Source organism: Ptychodera flava, chromosome 10, assembly GCF_041260155.1.
Source record: "Ptychodera flava strain L36383 chromosome 10, AS_Pfla_20210202, whole genome shotgun sequence".
Taxonomy (NCBI): domain Eukaryota; kingdom Metazoa; phylum Hemichordata; class Enteropneusta; family Ptychoderidae; genus Ptychodera; species Ptychodera flava.
The window spans coordinates 22200290-22222560 of NC_091937.1; the positions used below are offsets into that span (position 1 = coordinate 22200290).

General features: G+C 38.6%; 1 protein-coding gene across 1 annotated transcript; it reads left to right on the forward strand.

Moving 5' to 3' along the window:
* The first annotated feature begins 20108 nt into the window (after positions 1 to 20108).
* LOC139141548 (polymeric immunoglobulin receptor-like) lies at positions 20109 to 21866 on the forward strand. The gene has a single exon (XM_070711141.1). The coding sequence runs from the start codon at positions 20109 to 20111 to the stop codon at positions 21864 to 21866; it is 1758 nt and encodes a 585-aa protein (XP_070567242.1).
* The last annotated feature ends 405 nt before the right edge of the window (positions 21867 to 22271 follow it).

Sequence of the window (22271 nt, forward strand, 5' to 3'; positions counted from 1 at the left end):
GGTTCGGTGAATAGCAGTGGTCTAGTTTTACAAAACTGCTCGGGGTCAGATATTTAAAAAAAGACAGTTGGGAATAATTGCATATTACAAAAGCTGTTTGTTTAATTATGAAAACACCAACAAAATTGAACGATACGTAGTACACAACCGTGCATCGATGTAGTTTGAAAAAATAGGACATTAGTACAACCTTAAACAGTTTACAATCTCTGTATTGGTACAACTGTCATGGATGTCCATCCGATAATAAATGTAGCGGTTGTGCATATCTATACAATTGTAGCAGTTTACGAACATTCGATGAATAGAACAACAGTTTTAGAACGAGCGAGAACAGTAAACTGGTATTTACATCTATAGTTCTGACACTTTCTGTCTACGATTCAATCTTTTGATTCTGGCGATTTACGTTGAATGTCAAGTTCACGGATGTCAACTCCCATCACGGAGGTAGTGAACTTGTCACTAGAGTTGACCTCTCAGAATCAAATGAACACTTTTACGCACGTTTTATGCACGTCATTCACGTTATGTCAGTTTGCCTAAAATTAATCATTGGCTTCTGAGGGGTCACTTTCAGTATCAAGTTTACTACTCCCTGTATAGGGAGTTGGCATCTATGAACTTGACATTCAAAGTAACTCACAATCAAACGATTAATCGTAGGTTAAAGTGACATATGATGAAGTGTATATACCGTTTTACTGTCCGTGTTTGTTTCAAAACTGTAGTTCCATTTACAGAAGTTCTTGAAGTGCCACAGTTTTACAGACGACTACTGCAGTTATATTCATGTACTTTTATCTTATCTTTTAAAACCACATGGTTGTTTTTACGTTTGGTTCAATTTTGTTGTTATCCATAGTTCCATAAAAAAACTTATGTAAAATGCATACCCCAAACTGTCTTTTTGATGTCTGACCTCCGAACGCTGTCGTAAACTAAACCTCTGCTATCTCCAGCCCTCTCAAAAATGGAAGTTCCCTAAGTTGAAATCATGGGGTGCAAATTTCTAATTGATTTTTTGTCAACATTGCACGACGGAATATTTTGTCAGTAACGTCGCTATTCGTACTCGGGAAAACCAACTACAATATCATACCATTTTGACCAATTCGTAATTTCTATTTGCATTTATTGATTAAAAATAAGGTTGGTTGATGAAGATACCGCGCTGAACGTGTTATTCGTAACTCAGAAATACAGCACTACGAAAACACATCTCAGATTATGAAAGCCACAGAGGGCCTTCGTACTTCCTTCTTAAAAAGTTGAAAAATTATAAAAAGTGCAACTATTGTATTGTCCCTGTAAATGGACGTCTTCCATACAGTTATACTACATGAGGCAGTGAGATCTCCGTTCTCGAAATTAATCTGTTTTGACAACGATGCTTAGATTTATTATATGATATTACAATAATTTTTTTTATTTTATTTTGCAATATTATTCTCAATTTTATGCATATTAATTACGACAAGTACTAATGATTCCTCAGAAACGATTGTGTTTATCAACAAAAGATGTAATCAATGACGAATGTCAGGATATATTACATATAACACTTTGAGAGCAGAGGAATTGTCAAGCAGATAAAAGCCTGATTATAATTTTTCTTAAATTGTTGATTTTATTACTTATGTTTTCGAAAGTGAGGAGTCATTGATATTTTTTTCATCATGTGGAAAGGTTAGTATAATTTGATATAAATACACAAAAGCGAAGGCGGCAAAAAATTGCAAAAATTTAGGAAGTAAATGAAAGCACCCTCGCTTGCCTGTTCGTGCACCATATTGATAACATCTAAATCCGGAACTGCTCTGCGAAGTTTTTAGTTGCCATAGTTAGGAATACCTTTAGACACCAAACACATATTTGCATTTAACCCACATGCTTCGCGATTTGTAGAAAGTTAAACACGCTATTTCATTTTGCGGCTTTTGAACAATAAACTACATTTAACACCATCTGATATCGCATCGTACTTTACTTTACTTACTGTATACTGCTCGCTGATGGTCAGTTGATGTTTTGTCAGTCAGTTCCTATCAACTATCAAGTAAAATGGCTCAGAGACAGGAAATGAAATCTTTACAATAGCCAAAAGTTTTATCATCAGAAATGAAGTAGGCTTTGGTGAACATCTTTTATGCGGGCTTAGCTGTTGCATCATGCGTTTAGAATTGATTTGTTTGAAGACGATATTTCCAGACGGGAGAAAAGGGGCAAAAGATCACTACTGATTTTGCGTATGTTGTTGTTACAGGGGGGAATTACGAAGATACAAAGTACACCCACTTTTGAATTTTTAATCACTTACTGCGATATATAGGCAAAAAGAAAAAAAAAACCAAATTTCAAGTTGAACAGCCACAGCTCTACACGACCAAGAACTTGCATATAGATTGTTGCTATAGCTTAGACTTGTGATGACTCTTTAGAAAGTTTTGGCGTTGTTAATGTTGTACATGATCAAATTAATTGACATTTAAAGATAAAGCGTAATTTTTGTTTTCAGGAGTTTCAATCCTAGAAACATTGCCATGTCGATAATACCTACTGCCTCTTACATCCACTTAACTATATAATAGATTTGCGAGCTAAGAACGTATGATTACTTTGAAATTTGTTCAAATACTTCCAGTCTGACATTGTTGCAATGCATAGACAAATTTTGTAATACTAAATTACTAATATTTGATGAGATTACTCAAGGCGACAGCTTTATGATCCTCTCCTCGTTTCATATCTACTTTTTGTTGCTTTGTGCTGCTATGAAATACAATGAAATTGTAGATCGTTGTGGTTATTATGTTGCACATAAAAGTATATTTCCTTCCCTTTACTTAGTCTTTTCATTTTATATTGCAGAATACCTACTGTTTTGACAAGTCGAAATTTAATTTTTTTAGCAGTATTGTACAGTGTTCTGCTTGCTTTAAATTCAAAGGTAAGCTTACACCAACAACACAGCCAACCCTCGACACTGACTTGCGTTCCATTAATCTACTGTAATTTTTATTTTGTATGAACTTACCACTGCTTGAACCAAACTTACAACTTTTGCTTTTATGCCCTTGTTTATGTGCAGTGCGCCCTCAATCATTTCATGCTGACTATATGTTATTGTCCGCTAGTTTGAAAGGTTGCTATGGTGACTGAAGTGGGCTCTGAGCTGATAATATTTACATCTCAAAAGACAATAAATCTTTTCCCATACTGCCTCATGTTAATTTAGCAAACAGGTACTTGACTTTGGATCGGTGTGTATACCTTTTGTCTACGGCTGCTACGAAAACAGACGCCGAATATTTGTACTGGTTACACTTGTCGAAGCTTATCCGCTTCAGACGATATCTGCGCCGCGCCCTCTTTCGCTATTAATTATAATATATTGTTACAGTTCCAACAGATGAAATTTTGATGCGTTTCCGCTATCGCCTATAAAATTCAATTTGACTCTTTAATCAAAAATCATGTTAATATGCCATTGTGTTTAACTTGTCGACAAAGCTTGCACATGACTCAAATCCAATGTTATTATCAACTTCATTAAGAGCACGATGGAACTAATTTGGGATAATTGGATGGTGAAGTGAGGTCGTTTTAATCTGTAAATATGGGCTCATCTGTGTTTCTTTTTAAATTACACACTTGGTTTGATGAATAATTTGTAATATCGCAAGATTCAGCTATAGGGCACCTAACACTTTTGAGAATTTGAAAAATACGGAGATCCAATTATCCCAAATAACTTTCAATCGTGTTTAAGTGAATTTTAATATGCACTAGAATATTTATTTGAAATCAAATAATAGCGTAGGTTGTAATGCTTTGTGTCTGTACGTTACCTTTTTTTTCGTTCGAATGTCAAGTTAATACACAGTATTTTAAGAACTGGAAGTAATTCACAAGTCTAACAGCAAGTACTTTCCGAAATAAACCGAATGAAGTAATTTCCATTAAAAGGTAATTTCGCTTAGTTCGATAATCAGAACAATAGTAGCAAGCCATAATCTACATAATAGTCATAAGTTCCATAGTGACAAACTCGATAAAACAACCACAAACAGAACAGCGCAGATAAACAACAAACAAGTATCTCAAGTAACTCAAGAAGTATCTGGAAGACAGAAAACGAAATACTTCCGCGACTTCCTCATCGCGATCAAGTGCCGTACAGCAAAGCTGACAGCCACCCCGTCCTGCTAATACATAGACCACTCATTCATATATTTTGTCTTGTTTAAGAAATTAATTTTTATTGACACATCAATAAACTATAATGTTGAAAACACAATTAAAAATGAAAGACCATGGTGTCTTCAAATGTCTGATTGAACACAACAATGAAAATGCATCATCTTCAAAAATTGTGCATCTCTATGACTCAGAGAGTCAGCAAAAAATCTCTAGTACGTTTGAAACCCAGACTATACAAAAATAAATGGTCGCAGTTTGCTTCATGGCACAAGTTTTATCGTCCGGCCAGTAACATCAGGTCCACATCCTTAATCATATCTAGGGAAAGAAGCATTATTAAATGATAATTGTAACGATATTCTCAAGAGAAGTCTGCCCTCTGGAGTTACAATATGCTTTGACATTAAGAGTCTTTCAAAGTTGACCTTGACACAGTGGAAGCTGTTGTTTGTAACTTGAAGGATTTACCTTTCCTTCTCCAATAGTAGAAATGTTTTTTTTTGTTACAATTTTGAAACTATAACCCCTCTGACCGTCCTTCAATTTTGACGAAATTATATATACCGTGCTACCTCCGAGCGTTCAAATTTTGAAATCGCTATATGGTTTAGCATGAAAGATAAAGATGGTAGCCTTGTACGGGACGATGATCTTTGAGTTTCAACTTGACCTTTGCAATGAAGCAGTCTCGCAAACACACCTGAACATACAATACAACATAATATAAGTTCCCGTGATTGGTACGCTCATTGATGGAGGTCATACAAACATATATTTCAATTGGCATCGCCTAGCCTCGAAAAATTTATATTGCGTCACGATCACATCTGTAAATTTGAAAAAATACATTACCTAGTACCATCACCTTCACTCGGTTTCTTTACACTTTCTCTGCTTAGTGATACTGTCGCTTTCGACTCTATGATTTGTCCTTTCGCAGGCTTCTTTGATTCAAATGATAAAGGGCGTCCATCAACGTCTTTAAGAACCGACAATATCACCAATGCCACAACACGTATACTGATCGATTTCTTCATAGTCAATGCCTGAGAGAGAGAGAGAGAGAGAGAGAGAGAGAGAGAGAGAGAGAGAGAGAGAGAGAGAGAGAGAGAGAGAGAGAGAGAGAGAGAGAGAGAGAGGTATCAGCAACAGTCAGACTTGTATACAAAGAGGCAAAAACAGGTGGGAGACAGAAGAGGATTAAATAAGAAGTCATGGAGACATTTGTATCCGAATATAAATTATACAAGATCCGATGTGACATTGGATCGATGTGTGTTTCCTACAGAGGGGACAATCAACATTCCAAAAAGAAGAAGACCTAATCCGTACAGTAGACTACAAAGAAATTTGGGCGACCCGTTACTTTGAATCAAGCGTTGTGTGATATTGTAGTATTCGTCTTTGCGTTGACACAGTATTTGCAAATACTTTATAAGCCACCATCTGATGTATCAACCAATCGGGATCAATTGATTGGAAGCTTATCAACTGTGCTTGTTCATTCATGTTGACAAACTAGTAATCGGCTATTTGTAATCGGATCGCGGGCAAAACAGTGACATAGATATTATTGTTATTATACTGCAAGCTTAACAGATTTTCCTAGAATAGAAACATCACGTATGCTGCTGGTCCATTCCGCTGATAGTCTGTGATAGTGAGTTTGTGACGGTCATGAACCAACTCCACGTACCCTAGACACTTGGTGTCTTATTGGCCATTCCGCGATCGCTAATCTGTAACATAGTGGATGGAGGGACTGAGTCTGTAAGCAATTACTGTGTCAATCGAGTTTATTTCCGCAAGAGCTAGTGACAATAAATCGAGTGGTGTTTATGAACTGCGTACTAGACACGTGACCGGTGAGCCTTTACGACTTAATTTACATCCCAGATCGATGCTCTCACAAAATTCTGCATGTCATCTCTTTAAGCTAGGGAAGCAAGCCTTGGTATGTAGCTCGACAAGAGTCAAAGCCCTCTTGGGCAAAAACAGCAAAATTAATTATACATACCGTAAAATGGGTAGTTTCGTAACATTTTTTAGTAAAGGTGTTGTCTATTGAGCTACATTAGATGAACGTATAGATACAAAGTGTAAATACTAGTCCCAAATGTATTTAATTTCCAAATGAAAGCAAACAGATACATTTTTATGGACGTTTTGGAAACATACAGAAAAAGTACCACGTGGAATAAAACCACCACCCAAACATTACCTGGACCAGATAATGTTTGAACCAAAGCAGGAAGTAAAGTCATGCTTTAAAAAGTAAATTTGAATATAAACACGGAAAAGGACATAGATAATGAAATTGATGTACAATGCCGAAGAGCTACTGTAACAATATATAATAGTGGTGGTTTTTCTGATAAAATTGAAAGAAGTCTTTCTACAGGAAGATAAATTGGAAACTTAACGTAATAATGAACAAATCTTAAGGAAGAAAGAAAACATGGAGAACATCGTACGAACGCTGTGACTTGTTCTCTACAATACAGCAACAATTAACTTTTATTCTCCGTTTCCATGTTTTCTTCTCGTCACACATTTTATTACTAATTCTAAAAAATCAACATTTTAAGTTGTTTGGGTTATTTTTCATTATTTTCTATATTCAGTGATTTGACTTAGGCAAGCTCGATAGGTGAAGATTTTACTTTCATTACAGGAAAGAGAGTACAAGGCCTTATTCGTCGAAACAGATATTGTTCTGGTATGAATAAAACAACGTTTAAGAGGAGACATTACACAAACACACAGAACTCAAAGTCCCGGATCGAGGAAAAGTTAGTCAACAGCTACTGTAGACAGCAGGGTTTAGTTGTGACGGATTGAATTGCCTGTTATCGTTTTACATGATGAGATCGTCTGACTTGACTGTGTTTTGATTAGGCTTATCAGGGTTGTGCTTTTAAGTATCCTTCTTGGACATGTACAAGTAGCAGGGGTACAGTTTGTTGAGGAGCCGGCAGATGTGACGAAGACATACACATATGGAAGTACTGTGACGGATGATTCGTTTGTCCTAGAATGCCAAGTGGATTCTGTGGAATCGGATCAGAAGGTATCGTGGTTTAAAAATGGAGAAATCATCAGTGATGGCTATGATTTTAGAGACAATGTCAAAGTTCGCTTGGTCGACGTAACTAATGATAGATACAGAATCAATTCATACAGTACTCCTTTACGATTCACTTTACAAGTGAGGTCAGTGTCGCCAAATACCGCTGAATTTGACAGTGGTAGCTATCAATGTGCAGTGACATGGTGGCAGAATGACGCCGCAGTGCCTGATGGAAGGTCAAGGACAGCCTTAGTTAACATTTACGTCATTCCAACATCAAACTACCCAGTTTGCAGAGTGAGTAATCCAAACGGACAAGATGTCATCACAGCCGAAGGAACGATTGTCTTGCCCAGTGTAACACACACTTTGACTTGTCTTTCTAGTCGATCTACCCCGGTAGTTGCTTTATTTTGGTCTCGTAACGACCAAAGTGGATCCCTATCCAGGGAAACCTACGGTAAGGATAACAACGATTTGCAATACATTGCTAATTACTGGATTCCATCCCGCAACGACGGTTTGACATTGACATTTACATGCACTCTTCAACATCCGGGTTTGTCATCTGATAGAACCTGTTCCTCAACTTCAATATCCAATATGCACCAATCGTGACAATCAATCCAACTGATGCCATGGTAACAGAGGAGAATGACGAGATATTGCTGCACTGCAACCAAGATGCAAATCCACAAGTTACAGAGCCTGTTTGGTATTATGACGATGACGTAGTGACCAGTGGTGGTAGATTTAGTCTGGAAGGAATGTCTCTGCGTATTTCTACATTTAGTTCACGTGACAACGGAGTCCATACTGTAACTTGTGAACTGACAAATGTAATTGGTACAGGTAGTGATAGTATCACCTTGACTGTAAACATACCAACACCATCACCAAAAGTAACCCTACCACCATCACCAAAAGTAACCCTACCACGATCCCCTTCATCGGGAATCACTGTTCCAGACTACCATGGAAGGGCCACTGTTGCTGCTAATAAATCCCACAGTACTGATCCATTTGCAATTCCAAGGAAATCAAACAACACTGGAATCATCATAGGAAGCGTTGTTGGTATCTGCTTGCTGATTGCTGTAATTATAATTTTGGTGATTCTGATCTGTTTGAAAACTCGCAGAAAATCTTCACAGTCTCCCAAATCAAGCAGTGATAATTTTGATGCTCGAAGAGGTGAAAGTGACGGTGACGTCATTGGTATTGTAAGGGAAGATACCACGTCACCGGGCTACGAATCGACGAATGGTGCGTTTGTGAATGAGTATTCGGACATTGCACTGGAACTTGGTGGGCGTGCGATATTGAAAATAGATGGTAATAAAACTGCAGCAAGCGATGCAGATCACCGAAGTGACACGGTGAACTCTGCGGCTCTTTATTCGAAGCCCCCAAAAAACCCAAAACCACCTAAGAAACAGATGGACGATGAAAGTAAAACCGCAGAAAGCGAAACAGTTCATCATAGTGACACGGTCACCTCGGCGGATCTTTATTCGAAGCCCAAGAAAAAACCAAAACCACCTTATAAGAAAAACACAAATCAACAGAAAACCGAAGATGAACAATATGCAAATATGGGGCTCAAAGCCAAAGCGAAATCGGGGACACAATCCGAAGAACCTTCTGTTGACCCGGATATGAGTCCGTACGCCAACATGAGTGAGAAGAAGAACCGAGCAACTGATTCTCTCTACGACTCTGTCAATAATTCTACAAGTACCGACGCTGACGTACCTAGGGACTATTTTGGTAGACACAAACAAAGGCGAGGTGACGCGGAGGTCAGTAAAACTGAAAAGCCTGCCTTCACTAAGAATGCTGAAGGGCTGACGTATGCTGAATTGGATCTTTCAAGTACGTCGGTGACCTCTCGACCTATGAAAATGTCTGAAGCAGAGAACACGGTGTACGCTGATTTACAACTGTAGGTGTAAGGGAAATTCCAATGACGAAGTGGTCAGCTATTCATAGACTTAAAATACTGCGTAAACACCGAATTCCTTTAATAGACATTCTGGTTTCAGTGAGCAATACTACCATGGTCAAGGAGCACTGACGATTACTTGGTAAACAGTTCATAAGTGCTTGCGAGTACATACAAATTTGTTTGATAATGATAAGCCGTTGCTTGCCTTTCAGCCGTTTCTGTACCCGGAGTCAAAACGTTGAAAACCGGATTCGAAAGTTTTCTACTTTAATTTCGATGTCGACATATTTTTAAAATCAACGACTACTGAAGAAAATACTCATAAATAATCGTATGCCGCAACTTGCCTATCGCAGCCAACTACATTGACGTAAATACTCGGAATAGATGACGCGTATTCTTTGTGAATAGAGATCATACAGGATAATCCAATCACTTCATCCAATAGTATAGTATGGTTAGTAAGGAAATAGCCTTTACAAAAGACTAGTCCACCAGTCTGTTACCGTCTTTTTGTTTTTGACCTTTCAATAGAGATTTTCAACTTATTCAGTCATTCCCTGTTTCCTATCCGTATCAACAGTTTATTTCTTTTACTGCGTTTCGGATATGTGTTTTGGCCTTGTGTGGGTCTGTGCTCGCCAAGCTACGCGATCACACGGCCATTACGCGATCACACCATTCACGATACATTACAGTAAACCGAGACAAATTTTTCTGAAATGTACTTAATTTTTACGATGTAATTAAGCCACAGACTTGGAACACGTCTCTACCTTTCCATATTTTCATATAACAACCTGATTGATGGTGTCCACTGAAAATATACCATTAAAATTCAAACCAAGTAGTTTCGTACGCATCCCCGGTGTCTATTGCACAACGCAAAGCAGACCTGATATATGAAAATAACTGCAGAAATTACAAATCATCGCATAATGACATTTTTCACAGGGTAGCATTAATTTGGCAGCTGCAAGTACCGTATTGGATATTAAGTAAATGTTGGTCTCTTATTCCAAGGGACCTGTCTAATCTTTCGATGGCTGCGTAAATTTTAGTTTTCCTGTCGAAATTTACACATTTTAGTGTTTATAATTGGAAGGAAATTACGTAATGTAAAAAGGAGTACATTTCTAACGCTGAATTAGACTGCCTAATTATTTACTGAAACAAAAGTACTAATGTTTCACTCTTTCCTTTGACTTCATTTTGGTAAACATGTATCAGCGACTCATATGTTTATGTATCTTTTCATTCTGTATGGTGAAAATTTCTCTTTCTTAGCTTACCTTGTAAAATTGTAAATTACTTAGAGAATATGAATTTGAAAATAATGTATTTTCATATTTCTGCCTCAATTTTGTGAAGAACTAAATGTTTCCTGGCTCTATTTATGTAAATTCCATTGTTACTCCCAATACGACTAAGATTGAAATGTGCCAAGGAATCGAGTAACGTCTAGTCCAAGTTCGAATACACTATCATACAAAATGATGTAATTAAGTTCGTTTGTAAAATAATAAATTACTTTTAGAAGTTAATCAGATGTATTAAAATTTCACTTACATAGATTTTAAGACACAAAATCAAGCAAAATGTTGATATACTGATGGTTATTTGCTATTTTCACTTTGAAACGTAGATATTTGCATTTGCTATTACTTTTGATGGATTTTTTTCTCATTGTAAAGTTCAACTCTCAAAGTCATGTCAAAATGTAACCTGGTTTCTATTCACAGCACAGTCTGTGTGTTTATGTTTTTGCCCTGTTATTGTTGACTGGATGGGTAACGTTAGCAAGCCTGGCACGTCGTATTTCAACGTAAATAAATATGAAAATATTATAAAAAAGTGCAGCTATTGTCCCTGCTACAGGGACGCATCCAGTACTGTGATACTAAGTGAGATCGATTATATCTCCGTTCTCGATAAGAAATGAAATCAAATTATGTTTTGTCAACGATGACTAGATTGTATTGTATCATTTTACACAACCAGTTTGAAATTTTATTATTATTTCTTTCATTTTAGTTACCGCAGGCGGTACTTGTTCCTTAAGAATTGTTTTTGTTTGTAAACAAAAGAAGTAATGAAAGAAAAATGTAAGGAGATAATTAAACATTACACTGAGAGACAAAGTATTTGAAAAAAAAATTAAAAGTCATTAAAACTCAGTTTTATCGGAAAAATCGAAGTTATCTAAACATTTATTTATCGAAGCTTGTGTTCTCACACAATGATGTAATTAAGTCGTTTGTAAAATAACAAATTACTTAAACAAATTAATTAAAAGAAGTCAATTGCTTACGGTATACTTGTAAACTTATACTATAAAACTAATAACCTGAAAACTTTCTGGTCTTTCGTATTATCGACCAAGATAAATTATGTACGCTGACTTTTAAAAGTTAAATGAATTTTTAATTAGAGAAAACTTTAGTTTAATCTTACTCATAATATTTGTACATGCAGTAATATTATATCATATAGTATTTAATTCTAATTTTTGCAGAAATGTGCGAAATCTTTAAGGAACAATAGAGCATCTCATGTAACCAATTAGGGGTCACCATATAACGTTTGGTACAAGGGAAACATATATAATTTATAATAACATTTATAATATATAATAACATTTACCGATATTTGAAATTCAAAATGGCCGCTATGTGTTAACCCTAAGGGAACAATACAATTTTCGATTTTCGAAAAAACAAAGACGGTGAAAATGTTTCTTATTCCAAGAGTTTTAAAATGAGTTCCCTTAAGTGGTAGATCAGAAAAGAATTGTAAAGGTTTGAGAGTCTGAATATCTGTCCCCGAGGCACATTCTATGTTAATTTTGTTTTTACTGTTTGTTATTCATATAGGTATATACACATGTTTGCTAAACTGTGAATTTCTTCCTTTGAGAGAGTTTGCTTTGTCACACACATGCCAAAAAGCATTGATATTAAAGCAAATTTTTGCTGAAAGAAAGGATAAAATGGAGATCCACTATAGAGATTTGTCACTATTCTGAGTATGTCTTTTAAAGATTGAATTTAAACTGTTTTCCTAATCCTTTTATTTGAATATTCCTCTGTTATGTGTATTCCTTCATTTGTAAATTCCTGTCCTTGCATATTTCTGTACTTTGATATTCCTTTTATTAGTATCACTTTATTTGTAAACTCCCTTTGTTAATGTTATCAATTTGTTTTCTTCCTCCTTACCTTCTTTGAATAAAATTTAGTTGTATTATAAACAGATAAAAATCGAAGCTGTTCAGCATAATTTCGATAGAAATCCAAGAACAGTCAGCTGTTCAACCATGAGGAAATCTGTCTGATAAAAAGCTTGAAGACAAAGAGCTGAATTTCTCTGTACATTATGCTGTACTATTACTCTGACTCGTTTCGTTATATTCTTCAAACATGAATCTGTTTGTAGTTCTAATTGACCACATAATAACTGGACTCATTCGCACGGATACAGACTGGCCACAGTCGCCTGACTTTTCTCGGCATGATCTGCGCAACATCCTAACATTTTGCGTGAAGTCTGTTGAAGTTTATTCCTTTGATTTATTCTGTTTTGATATTAAATGCCTACAGTCTTGGAGCAAGTCTACGTAGAAGTGCAGAAAACACCCTTCGAAACATTTCACCGATATAAACTTTTTTTGTAAATTAATGCTTACGATTGGAACCGTTGTCCGTGAATGTTTGTTTGAAACCCACATATGGCATATACTTGCCATGACTTACGCCCTCCTTTTAATCGTGCGCATGCCCCTTAGCTGTTTTGAACACATTGCACCTGAAATATTAATGTTCGTTATATCACCCAGCTATTTTTTAACATATTACTTAAATGATAACACGGCCTATTGATTATCCTGGTGTCTATTACGTCACTGTAAGTTAATCAACTTTTGTCTTGACGGGCATTCTCTAATTATATTAGCATGTCATTCAACGTTGCATACGAAGTATTATCAACCATAGATCATTTGTGTGATGTTTAAAAATTCAACAAAGCGGCCGTCAACCTATTAGACGAAATGCAAATCTGTGTTATTATCTTAACCTTTCATGTGCCCAATAGGTTTTTTGAGGGTAAAGTAACTGAAGCATTTTCTAAAGAGGTTGATAAATTATTTTCAATCCTATTTGAATTCATCTACCATGGCATTGTTGCGCTCGTAGTTAGGGGAATTCGAGTTGACGTACCACTCTGGATCGTAATGCTTTCAGTAACTGAAGCTGACACCAAGATGTTGATCGTAGCACCACTTTAAATCTTTATTTTAAGATGGCAACGTGACACTCCATGTCTAAAAACTATAAGCCTGTATGTGTACATTCTTTACAAAGTTATATACTTTTCTAAACTTTCATATAACTACAAAATTATCATCATTACACAATGGTCACCACGTGGAAAATTCCCGCCAGTCTTTGATTTTAAGATCACACCAAGGAATATCCTGTTCTCGATTGTTTTCATTGAAATCTTTGCCAATAATTAATTAAAAGTCTGACGCTATCTCCTATCTCCTTCTCGCACGATCTTGAACCAACCTTCACGCCTTGGCTACGTGAGGGACGCTTCGAGATAAAATCTCCACAAGGGAGGGCGTTACACAGCATTACAACATCAATTATGTTGCTATAATAACATAAATTATGTGTCTATGTTACCAAAATTCTTGGTTCCTGTAGGTACCATTGCATTTCATTTTCAGGGTAAACAAGTTGCACTGTTTTATCAAATTTGTAAACCCCTTTTATCGCACTTGAAGCAGGTATCCCTTTGACGTTGAACTCATCCGATGAAGATTTCAGGATTACATTAACTGTTTACATGACAGTATTAAATATGACTTTGTGAAAGTGTCGCCTTTCTAGTCAGATCAGATATTTCGCACCGAAGTGTGGTTTTTCCTTGTAACCTCCAGGTCAGTGCCTTTACACTCTTTACTCATGTATATTTTCAGACAAACGAGTTAGTTAGTATCGCGTCACACAATCCCATCTTTGTAAAGTGTACTTTATCTCAACTTCATTTCTGTATATTCCGTTTCCAGTATACACCTGACGAAGCTCTAACTTTAGAGCGAAACGTTGTGTTTTGAGGTACAATAAAGACGTCATGATCTGAACAACTAGGTGTGGAAGTGTGTTTCAATCCATCCAGTTTCTAATATATATATATTATATATATATATATATATATATATATATATATAATATATATATATATATATATATATATATATATTATATAGATCTAGATTAGTGACTGTAGTGGACCCAATGAAGAAGAAGGGCTTAGTCCCTTCGAAATATCGGGATTTACAATGTATGTATGTATGTATGTATGTATGTATGTATGTATGTATGTATGTATGTATGTATGTATGTGTGTGTGTATGTATGTATGTATGTATGTATGTATGTATGTATGTATGTATGTATGTATGTATGTATGTAATTCATGGTTTCGTCACAGTATACCCTGTACCTTTGTATCGAATACTTTCATTTTCATAGGTGACACCATTTGTTCCTCTGACGTATATTCATTATGTCCTAAGTCACGTGCACTGGTCAAGTTGTGGTCAACCGTTACCGGAAGTTGACGTGAGTATAACATGGTCACTTTCACGGCTACCTGTTCTGGTGGGTGGAACCAGGAAGGTGTCGAACAGGTCACACTGCAGTACACTAACTATATCGTAGCATCATTGCAGAGCTTGTCGACATGTTGTCGTTAATCCTCGCGTTGATGTTCCGATGTCTTATCGGTAGAGTGACGGTCGATGCAGCCTTCCCGGTCGCCACGCCCGTCAGTGAGATTGCGTTCGAAGGCGAGAGTGTGCTTTTCAACTGCAGTGTCCAGGGGAAACAAGCCGGACAAACAGTGCATTGGATCAGAGATAACTCCGTTTTTGCAATCGAGTACAACGTTTTTGATACCACCAGATTCACAGATGTAGACAGGATCTCTATCCATGGCGACACCGTGGATGGTATCAGTTCGTACAACTTTAAAATTGCAGGTGTTTTGCAATCAGACGCTGCTTCCTATCAGTGCGGTCTAGCAGATGGGACATCATATTTATTTGTTTCGACTGCGGCGTCTCTTACGGTGATAGTCGGCCCTGATTGTGCATCAGGCGACAGCAATGTCACTGAAGGACAGCGGGTAACCCTTACATGTCAGGCGACTAGAAGCGACCCGCCCGTGTCACTGTCGTGGACAATGGCACCTTCGGGGCAAACAGATACGCAGGTATGGAGCGACGCAGCGAAAGTTTACAACCGACTTTATTGGACACCGAGTCGGGAGGACCAGGGGACGGTTTTCATGTGCGAAACGAGGCATCCTACTCGGGAGGCGAGCAAAGCGTGTTCTTTGGGACCTTTCGATATCAGGTATGGACCGGTTGTTGACGTAACTCCGTCAACGCACACAATCACAGAACTGGGGCAGACAATAACGTTTCATTGTAATGTTGATAGTAATCCGCTTGCCGATGCATTCACTTGGACATTCAACAATGAAACTGTGCAGACGGCCTCAGACAGGTTTACTTTAGTAAATGGCGGACAGACATTGCACATATTGAACATTGACAGCTATTCGTATGATAATGCAGTCGTTTCTTGCTCTGCTTACAATGCACTCGGCGGTGGCAGCGACCAAAGTTACCTGTACGTGGATTTTATGATTACATCGCCAGTTTACGATGACGGACATACATCGGCTGAAACGGTCAAGCGAACACCGATTCTCACAACAACATATGACGATTTTTCCCCCACAGTTGGAGACACCACCGCTGACGATTCCAGTACAAAGCTAAGTCGGTCGAACATCGCCATTGCTGCTGGTTCGGCGACGACCGTGTTGTTTCTGACCGTGTCAGTCTCTATTTTAATAGCGTACTTAGTGAAGGCACGTCACAGGAAAGCTAATAGAAAGGCAAGGCAAAATCGTTACGGGGAAGGATTCGACCTTGGCCATCGCTCTGTCGTCAATCCTATCGCTAATGTAGATGACGAAGGTGACGGCGAGTCGAGCAACATCACGGAATATGCGACAGTGAACGGTATAGATAATATTGTAGTCACGAATGGCCTTAACGCCTTCGATTCTGATACAAACAGAACACAGTCAAACCTCACGGGGCATAAGTCCAGTGGAGGCACTCCCTCCCATTATGATGTCCCAAGGAAAAAGTGTGTCGCTTCGCACTACGATATTCCGAGGAAGCCCGCCTCTGTCGCTGAGGGCGCGTCACCAAACTTGAACCAAGGCAATGGAAGAGTCGCAGAGAACCAGTATGAAAATATGTCAAGTGCACTCCATGGAAACAAGCACAGTGACCAGAAGGACATATCCGAAAGGAAGAACGTAGAAGGTCTTGTATATGCTGACCTTGAATTCGCTAAACCATCGGATAAGGGCGTTGAGTCCGAGGCGTTTCCGAAATACGAGAACACCGTATACGCCCAGATACAAATGAAAAAGTGATTTTCAATGTTATTTGTTAAATTCGAACACGTTACCTGATGTTTAAAATAAGAAAGAAAATTTCATTTATGCATCATCATACCTAATTTGTCCATTTTACATTATCATAACTCTACTATCGATCTGCATGGGAGAGTACATTTTAATTCAAATACATTCAGAATGAGCGTGACCTTCAAGAGCACACGAAGCTGTCACTTTGAATAGCTGAATTCGTGTAAGACTTCGATCCATTGTGCCACATAGAACTGCCGCCATTGAACTTTGTCAATATTCTGTCCTCACCATGTTTAAAGCAATATCGGATCAGACAATCACTTAGAGTATTATGCTATATATATACGTTACTGTATTACAGTTATTACAGTTGTAACCTTGTGTCTTTCAGTGTTTGCCTGTCCAACAGAAAGTTACTATAGAGCTATTTTTTCATAAAATGTGCAATCCATGGACAGTTTACGACTGGTAAATTACAGGGTATATCTTATCAGCTATTTCTACGTTATGCAATACCGGTGTAATGTTTTAGCCATTTGTATAAAGAAGTTGATTTATTCATTATACACAAAATGTTATACGTCGGATAGTGACTGACGAGGACAACACCATGAGTGGCGTAACATCAGAGAGAGAGAGAGAGAGAGAGAGAGAGAGAGAGAGAGAGAGAGAGAGAGAGAGAGAGAGAGAGAGAGAGAGAGAGAGAGAGAGAGAGAGAGAGAGAGAGAGAGAGAGAGGCCCTTCGCCACACACAGAGAGAGACTAATAATGTTCCTAAGAAAGTAAGAAGTAAGTAAAGCAGCGAGAGAAGAGATCATCTTATGTAGTTATGGAGTCCATTTACACAACACCTTCTAATGGTCCACTTAGGGTGTCAAAGCAATGCAGGAGTGTAATGTGTAATGGAATGGCGAATGTGTCCCATTGAGATATTGCCTGTCCAGCTTTGAAACCAACCATGCATGTAGTCATAGATTGACAGACAGACACATATGGTTGGTTGGATGGATGGATGGATGGATGGATGGATGGATGGATGGATGGATAGATAGATAGATAGATAGATAGATAGATAGATAGATAGATAGATAGATAGATAGATAGATAGATAGATAGATAGATAGATAGATAGATAGATAGATAGATAGATTGATAGATTGATAGTACATAGCAATGTCTCACACCTTTAGCCATTCGTTCGACAGTGAGCTGATTGTCAAAACATACCCAATACATACCTCTGGCGGTACATCCGCGGAGCACAGCATCAACATGAATCTTTATAATTTGTGTGGTATTTGTCTGGTATTTCGCATCTACCTGACTCCGCTGAACCGAAGTTAAAACTCTCATATCATTCTGTTAATAGTATCCATTCATCCAACCAGCCATCTGTCATGGGCTATGTGCATTGTTGGTTTCAAAGATATAAGGTTATTTCGACCTGGGCTCGAAAGAGCACAGGGGTTGTTGAAAAAAATGACCGAAGGTACAGACATAAATTACGATTATATGTTCAACTTTATACATGGTAAAGTCTGCGAGTAATCTAACAAAGATAGGCGCATAAAACAAACGTTGACATACAAAGACAGGCCATGGACATGCGATCGACCATTTTCTAGTTAATTATGGTGAGTTTGGTTAATGAGGTAATGAAACAGGTTGTTTATTTGTTTGTTTTTGAAAAATGTGGAAACACAATGTAACTCAATGAAAGACAAACAATAACTGTTTACTTTCTGAAACTATTCAAAGTTGCTATTGTTGACGGTTGTTCCACAAAGAATTTTGTTGATCGCAATAATATATTTATGTAAGCTGATCACGAAGGAAATTGTTTTTCAGAGCATACCTTGTCACCATCAGACCATGGCTGATGTAACTTGACGCTTGATAAGCTACGATGTGACCAGAGTAATTGTTTGCACACATGGCAATAGTCATTTTTAAACAAGTGTATAAATATAAGACGATTATATTTCTAGGAGACATTTATGCAATCTCCATAGAAATGGCAATAACACAAGTTCTGCACACAAGACAAGAGTAAGACGACAGGGCATAAAGTGGTAGGGTTCCAAACGTTCACCGACCTTCTCATAAGTCACGACTTAATTCAATACAACAGAATAGTACCTCCGTGTACTATGCAAAGACCACCATGCATTATTTAATCTACGCTCAGGAATTCCACCTGAGTTGGACCACACCGCGACAATACCGTACCTCCGCTCTTAGGAAAAAAATCAACTTTCAACTCAGTGAATGTTGAAGAGTATTGCAAGCCATAATATACCTAAAGTCATATTAGTGAAAGCTTGTAACAATGCAGGGCTTCAATTGCAAGCCTTATGGTCGGTGAAGCGAAAGGTCATTTGAGGACAATGGAAGAAATTTCAGTAAGCCTAGTTGTCCTGAAGATTTCAAAGTGTAACAGTTGAACATGTTTTAGGAATTCACGACATGGTTTCCCCAAGTTTGCCTCTTTACTGATATATTATTTCAAATTGGCAGTAACCTGGGTAACGTTTGGAAAATGACTTTTAAGGTAGAACGCGCCTCGGGGACAGCTATTCGGACTCTCAGACTGTTTCAATTCTTTTTTGACCTATCACTTGTGGGGGCTCATTTAAGCTCTTTGTGTTAGAAAACTTTTCACCGTCTTAGTTTTTCCAAAATCAAAAATTTTATTTTTCTCCGTTGAGTTAACACAGGGATGGCGGCCATTTTGAATTTTAAATATCGGTAAACATTGGGTTATTTGCTTCTGCATCACCAAAATTTTGCACGGTGAACCCTATTTTAATTCTTGATTTTGAAAGAGAATGGTTGAAAGATTCCTTAAGGAAAGTTTGAGCAAAAGCTAAGTCTTTCACTTTCGAGGCGCATACTACCTTAAACCGAAGGAGCACAAGACATTATGTTGCACAAAGAGACTATTCTCAGTCAGGCCTCAATCGAAGTTAATAGGTCATCGACCTCGAGGTGTTCTTTGGAATCTGGCGATCGTCACTTGACCGCCATTTGTTGCTCCGCGCCTTTTTTGATGACAAAATAGCACCAATTTCGGAGAAATTCTTTAGAACAGCCATTAAGATGGTAACTACCACCATTTGTAAGGAAATACGATACTGGTTTAAATGTTCAAGGTACAGGTGTTAGCTTTTGTCAAGGGGTGTCGTCATCAAACATCGGTCACGTGATCGTCGGCAAATTTGGGAAGGCATTTGTACTTAGCTTTTAACGCATTGTGGGTAGGCCAACAACAGCCACTGGGGAACGTCACTCCAGTACACACGATAAAAGTTATCTAGACAGTGAACGAGAGGAAAGATTCAAAGCCCGAGTAACTTTATGATGATGGCTTCAAGACTTGTCTCTACATTTTTAGTTTTGGCTTTACTGTCAAGCTCTCCACTCGTGGAATCAGTCGTCACTTTGATCCGAGAACCGAGTAACACCACGGCCTATGTGGACGAGACTGTCATTCTCGCCTGCGAAGTGGACGGTCTCCTCGAAGACCACTCCCTAGTCTGGATGAAAGGTGATCACGTTATCTCGACCGATGGCGTAGTGTCTTCAAACTACAGCGGCTCGAGCCTCGTCGTTACGATGGACCGAGAGAGAGGAGAGTATAACATCCAGATAACGCGTGCACAGGTTGAAGACAGCGGAGTCTACAGATGCGGCATTGAGGATAGTAACGGTAATCGCGTCACATCCGATGGAGGTACACTGACTGTTCTGAGATACTTCGAGCATCACCCAAACAACATTGGCGTTTATAAGGGAGAAACGGCTTTGCTGTCCTGTATTGTCAACACTATTAAGGGTTCAAGTGTAAGCTTGGTGTGGGCTAAAGGCTCGCAAATCATCGCCACAAACGATACCATCGATGATGTAGACGATTTGTCCGATCGAAGCGAGATCGTTGGTGATTTTACTGTCGGTATTTATAATATCAGTATTCGCAATGTCACCACTGTGGACAACGGCTTCTACCAATGCGGCGTCGAGCTCAACGATGGAAGCGTACGGTGGTCGCTTCCTGGGAGGTTGACGGTTTCAGAACGTGAAAACCTCCTACCCATTGAAAAATCTACTTACGTCGGCGACTCGACGGTGTTGCCATGCGATGTTGTGACCTACGAAACCAGGCAAACTTTGGTATGGCAGAAAGATAATCATACGGTCACCTGGAATGAATTTATTTCAGATAATTACAATCGGAGTCGAGTTGTCCCCCGAAAAGACAGTGACAGTTACAACTTGACGTTTACTTTCGTTGAGCAGACAGACAGCGGTAAGTACGAGTGTGGAGAGGAATTTGACAACGGTGTGTACCATTGGCTGGCGGCTTTTCAGCTGAACGTTGTGGCGACAGAGTTTACAAGGCAGTCGACGGTAAGTCTTGGCAGCGGTGAGCTGATTACCAATAGGTCGAGCTACGTGTCCTCCAGTACAGCAGAGACAGATCACACCACACGTCGGCGTGTCACGGTCAAGGTACCCAGCACGGGTAATGACTTTTGGATTGTCATCGTTGTCATAGTTATCGGGGTGTTGGTTGCTGTGGTATTGGTGATAATCTGCGTTCTCTCGCTGACAGGAGCCAATCGTCGAAGAAAGGAGAAAAACGCGGATGAATACTCGCCGCAAGACACGACGTTGGAAAACTTGCAGCTGAGGTTGAAGGAGGAGGGATACGAAAACCCAGTTCTCTTGGACGATGATGAAATGGCGGATTCTTTCCAGAAAGAGGGAGGTGATTCTCAAAATCGTCGGAATGGCAAAGGTCAAGGAAAAGTTACAGAAAGTGCCTCCGTAATGGACGAGTTACCCCCTGGGATTGAACGGAATGGAAGAGACAGTTGGAAAGCGGCGGATAGCGTCTCTCCTAATGATCATCACAATCAGCGCACCGAGACCGCTGACTCATCAGAAACGATAATTGAATGCGAGTTTAAACCAGGAGATGACGACGGTCAGATGACGGGAGGTAACAGAGATGTTACCATGACAACAAGCAGTGCAGGTGCTCCTGACATCAATAGTAAAACTAAAGCTGAAGACGAAATTGATGTGATTAAATCGATGGATGATGTCTTGGAACAGTGAAAGTTTTAAATTTCCCTGAATGGAATATTTGATGGGAAAATTTATGTGCACTTAGGCAAACCTGACTACGCTAGAGCCAGATACGTAGAACGAATTTTGCAATGACTATGTAAATCTTCGTTTTATTCATTTCAATCAGACGCTCGATGAAAATATGTTTTGATTCTCCTTACAACACCGCTTTAGTTACCTCAAAGACGCATGGATGTATGTTTTAACGCTTCGGGTGACCATCATATTTTAGATACATCGAAATCAGCGCGTGCGTTCTCTGTGTCTGTCTGTCTGTCTGTCTGTCTGTGTCTGTCTGTCTGTCTGTCTGTGTCTGTCGGTCTGACTGTCTATCTGTGTATGTCAGTATATCCGCTGACCCGTCTGTCTCTCTGTCTGTCTCATTCTGTCAGT

Coding starts and splice junctions, on each gene's coding strand:
- LOC139141548 (XM_070711141.1), top strand. CDS start 20,109: ATGGCTTCAAGACTTGTCTCTACATTTTTAGTTTTGGCTTTACTGTCA.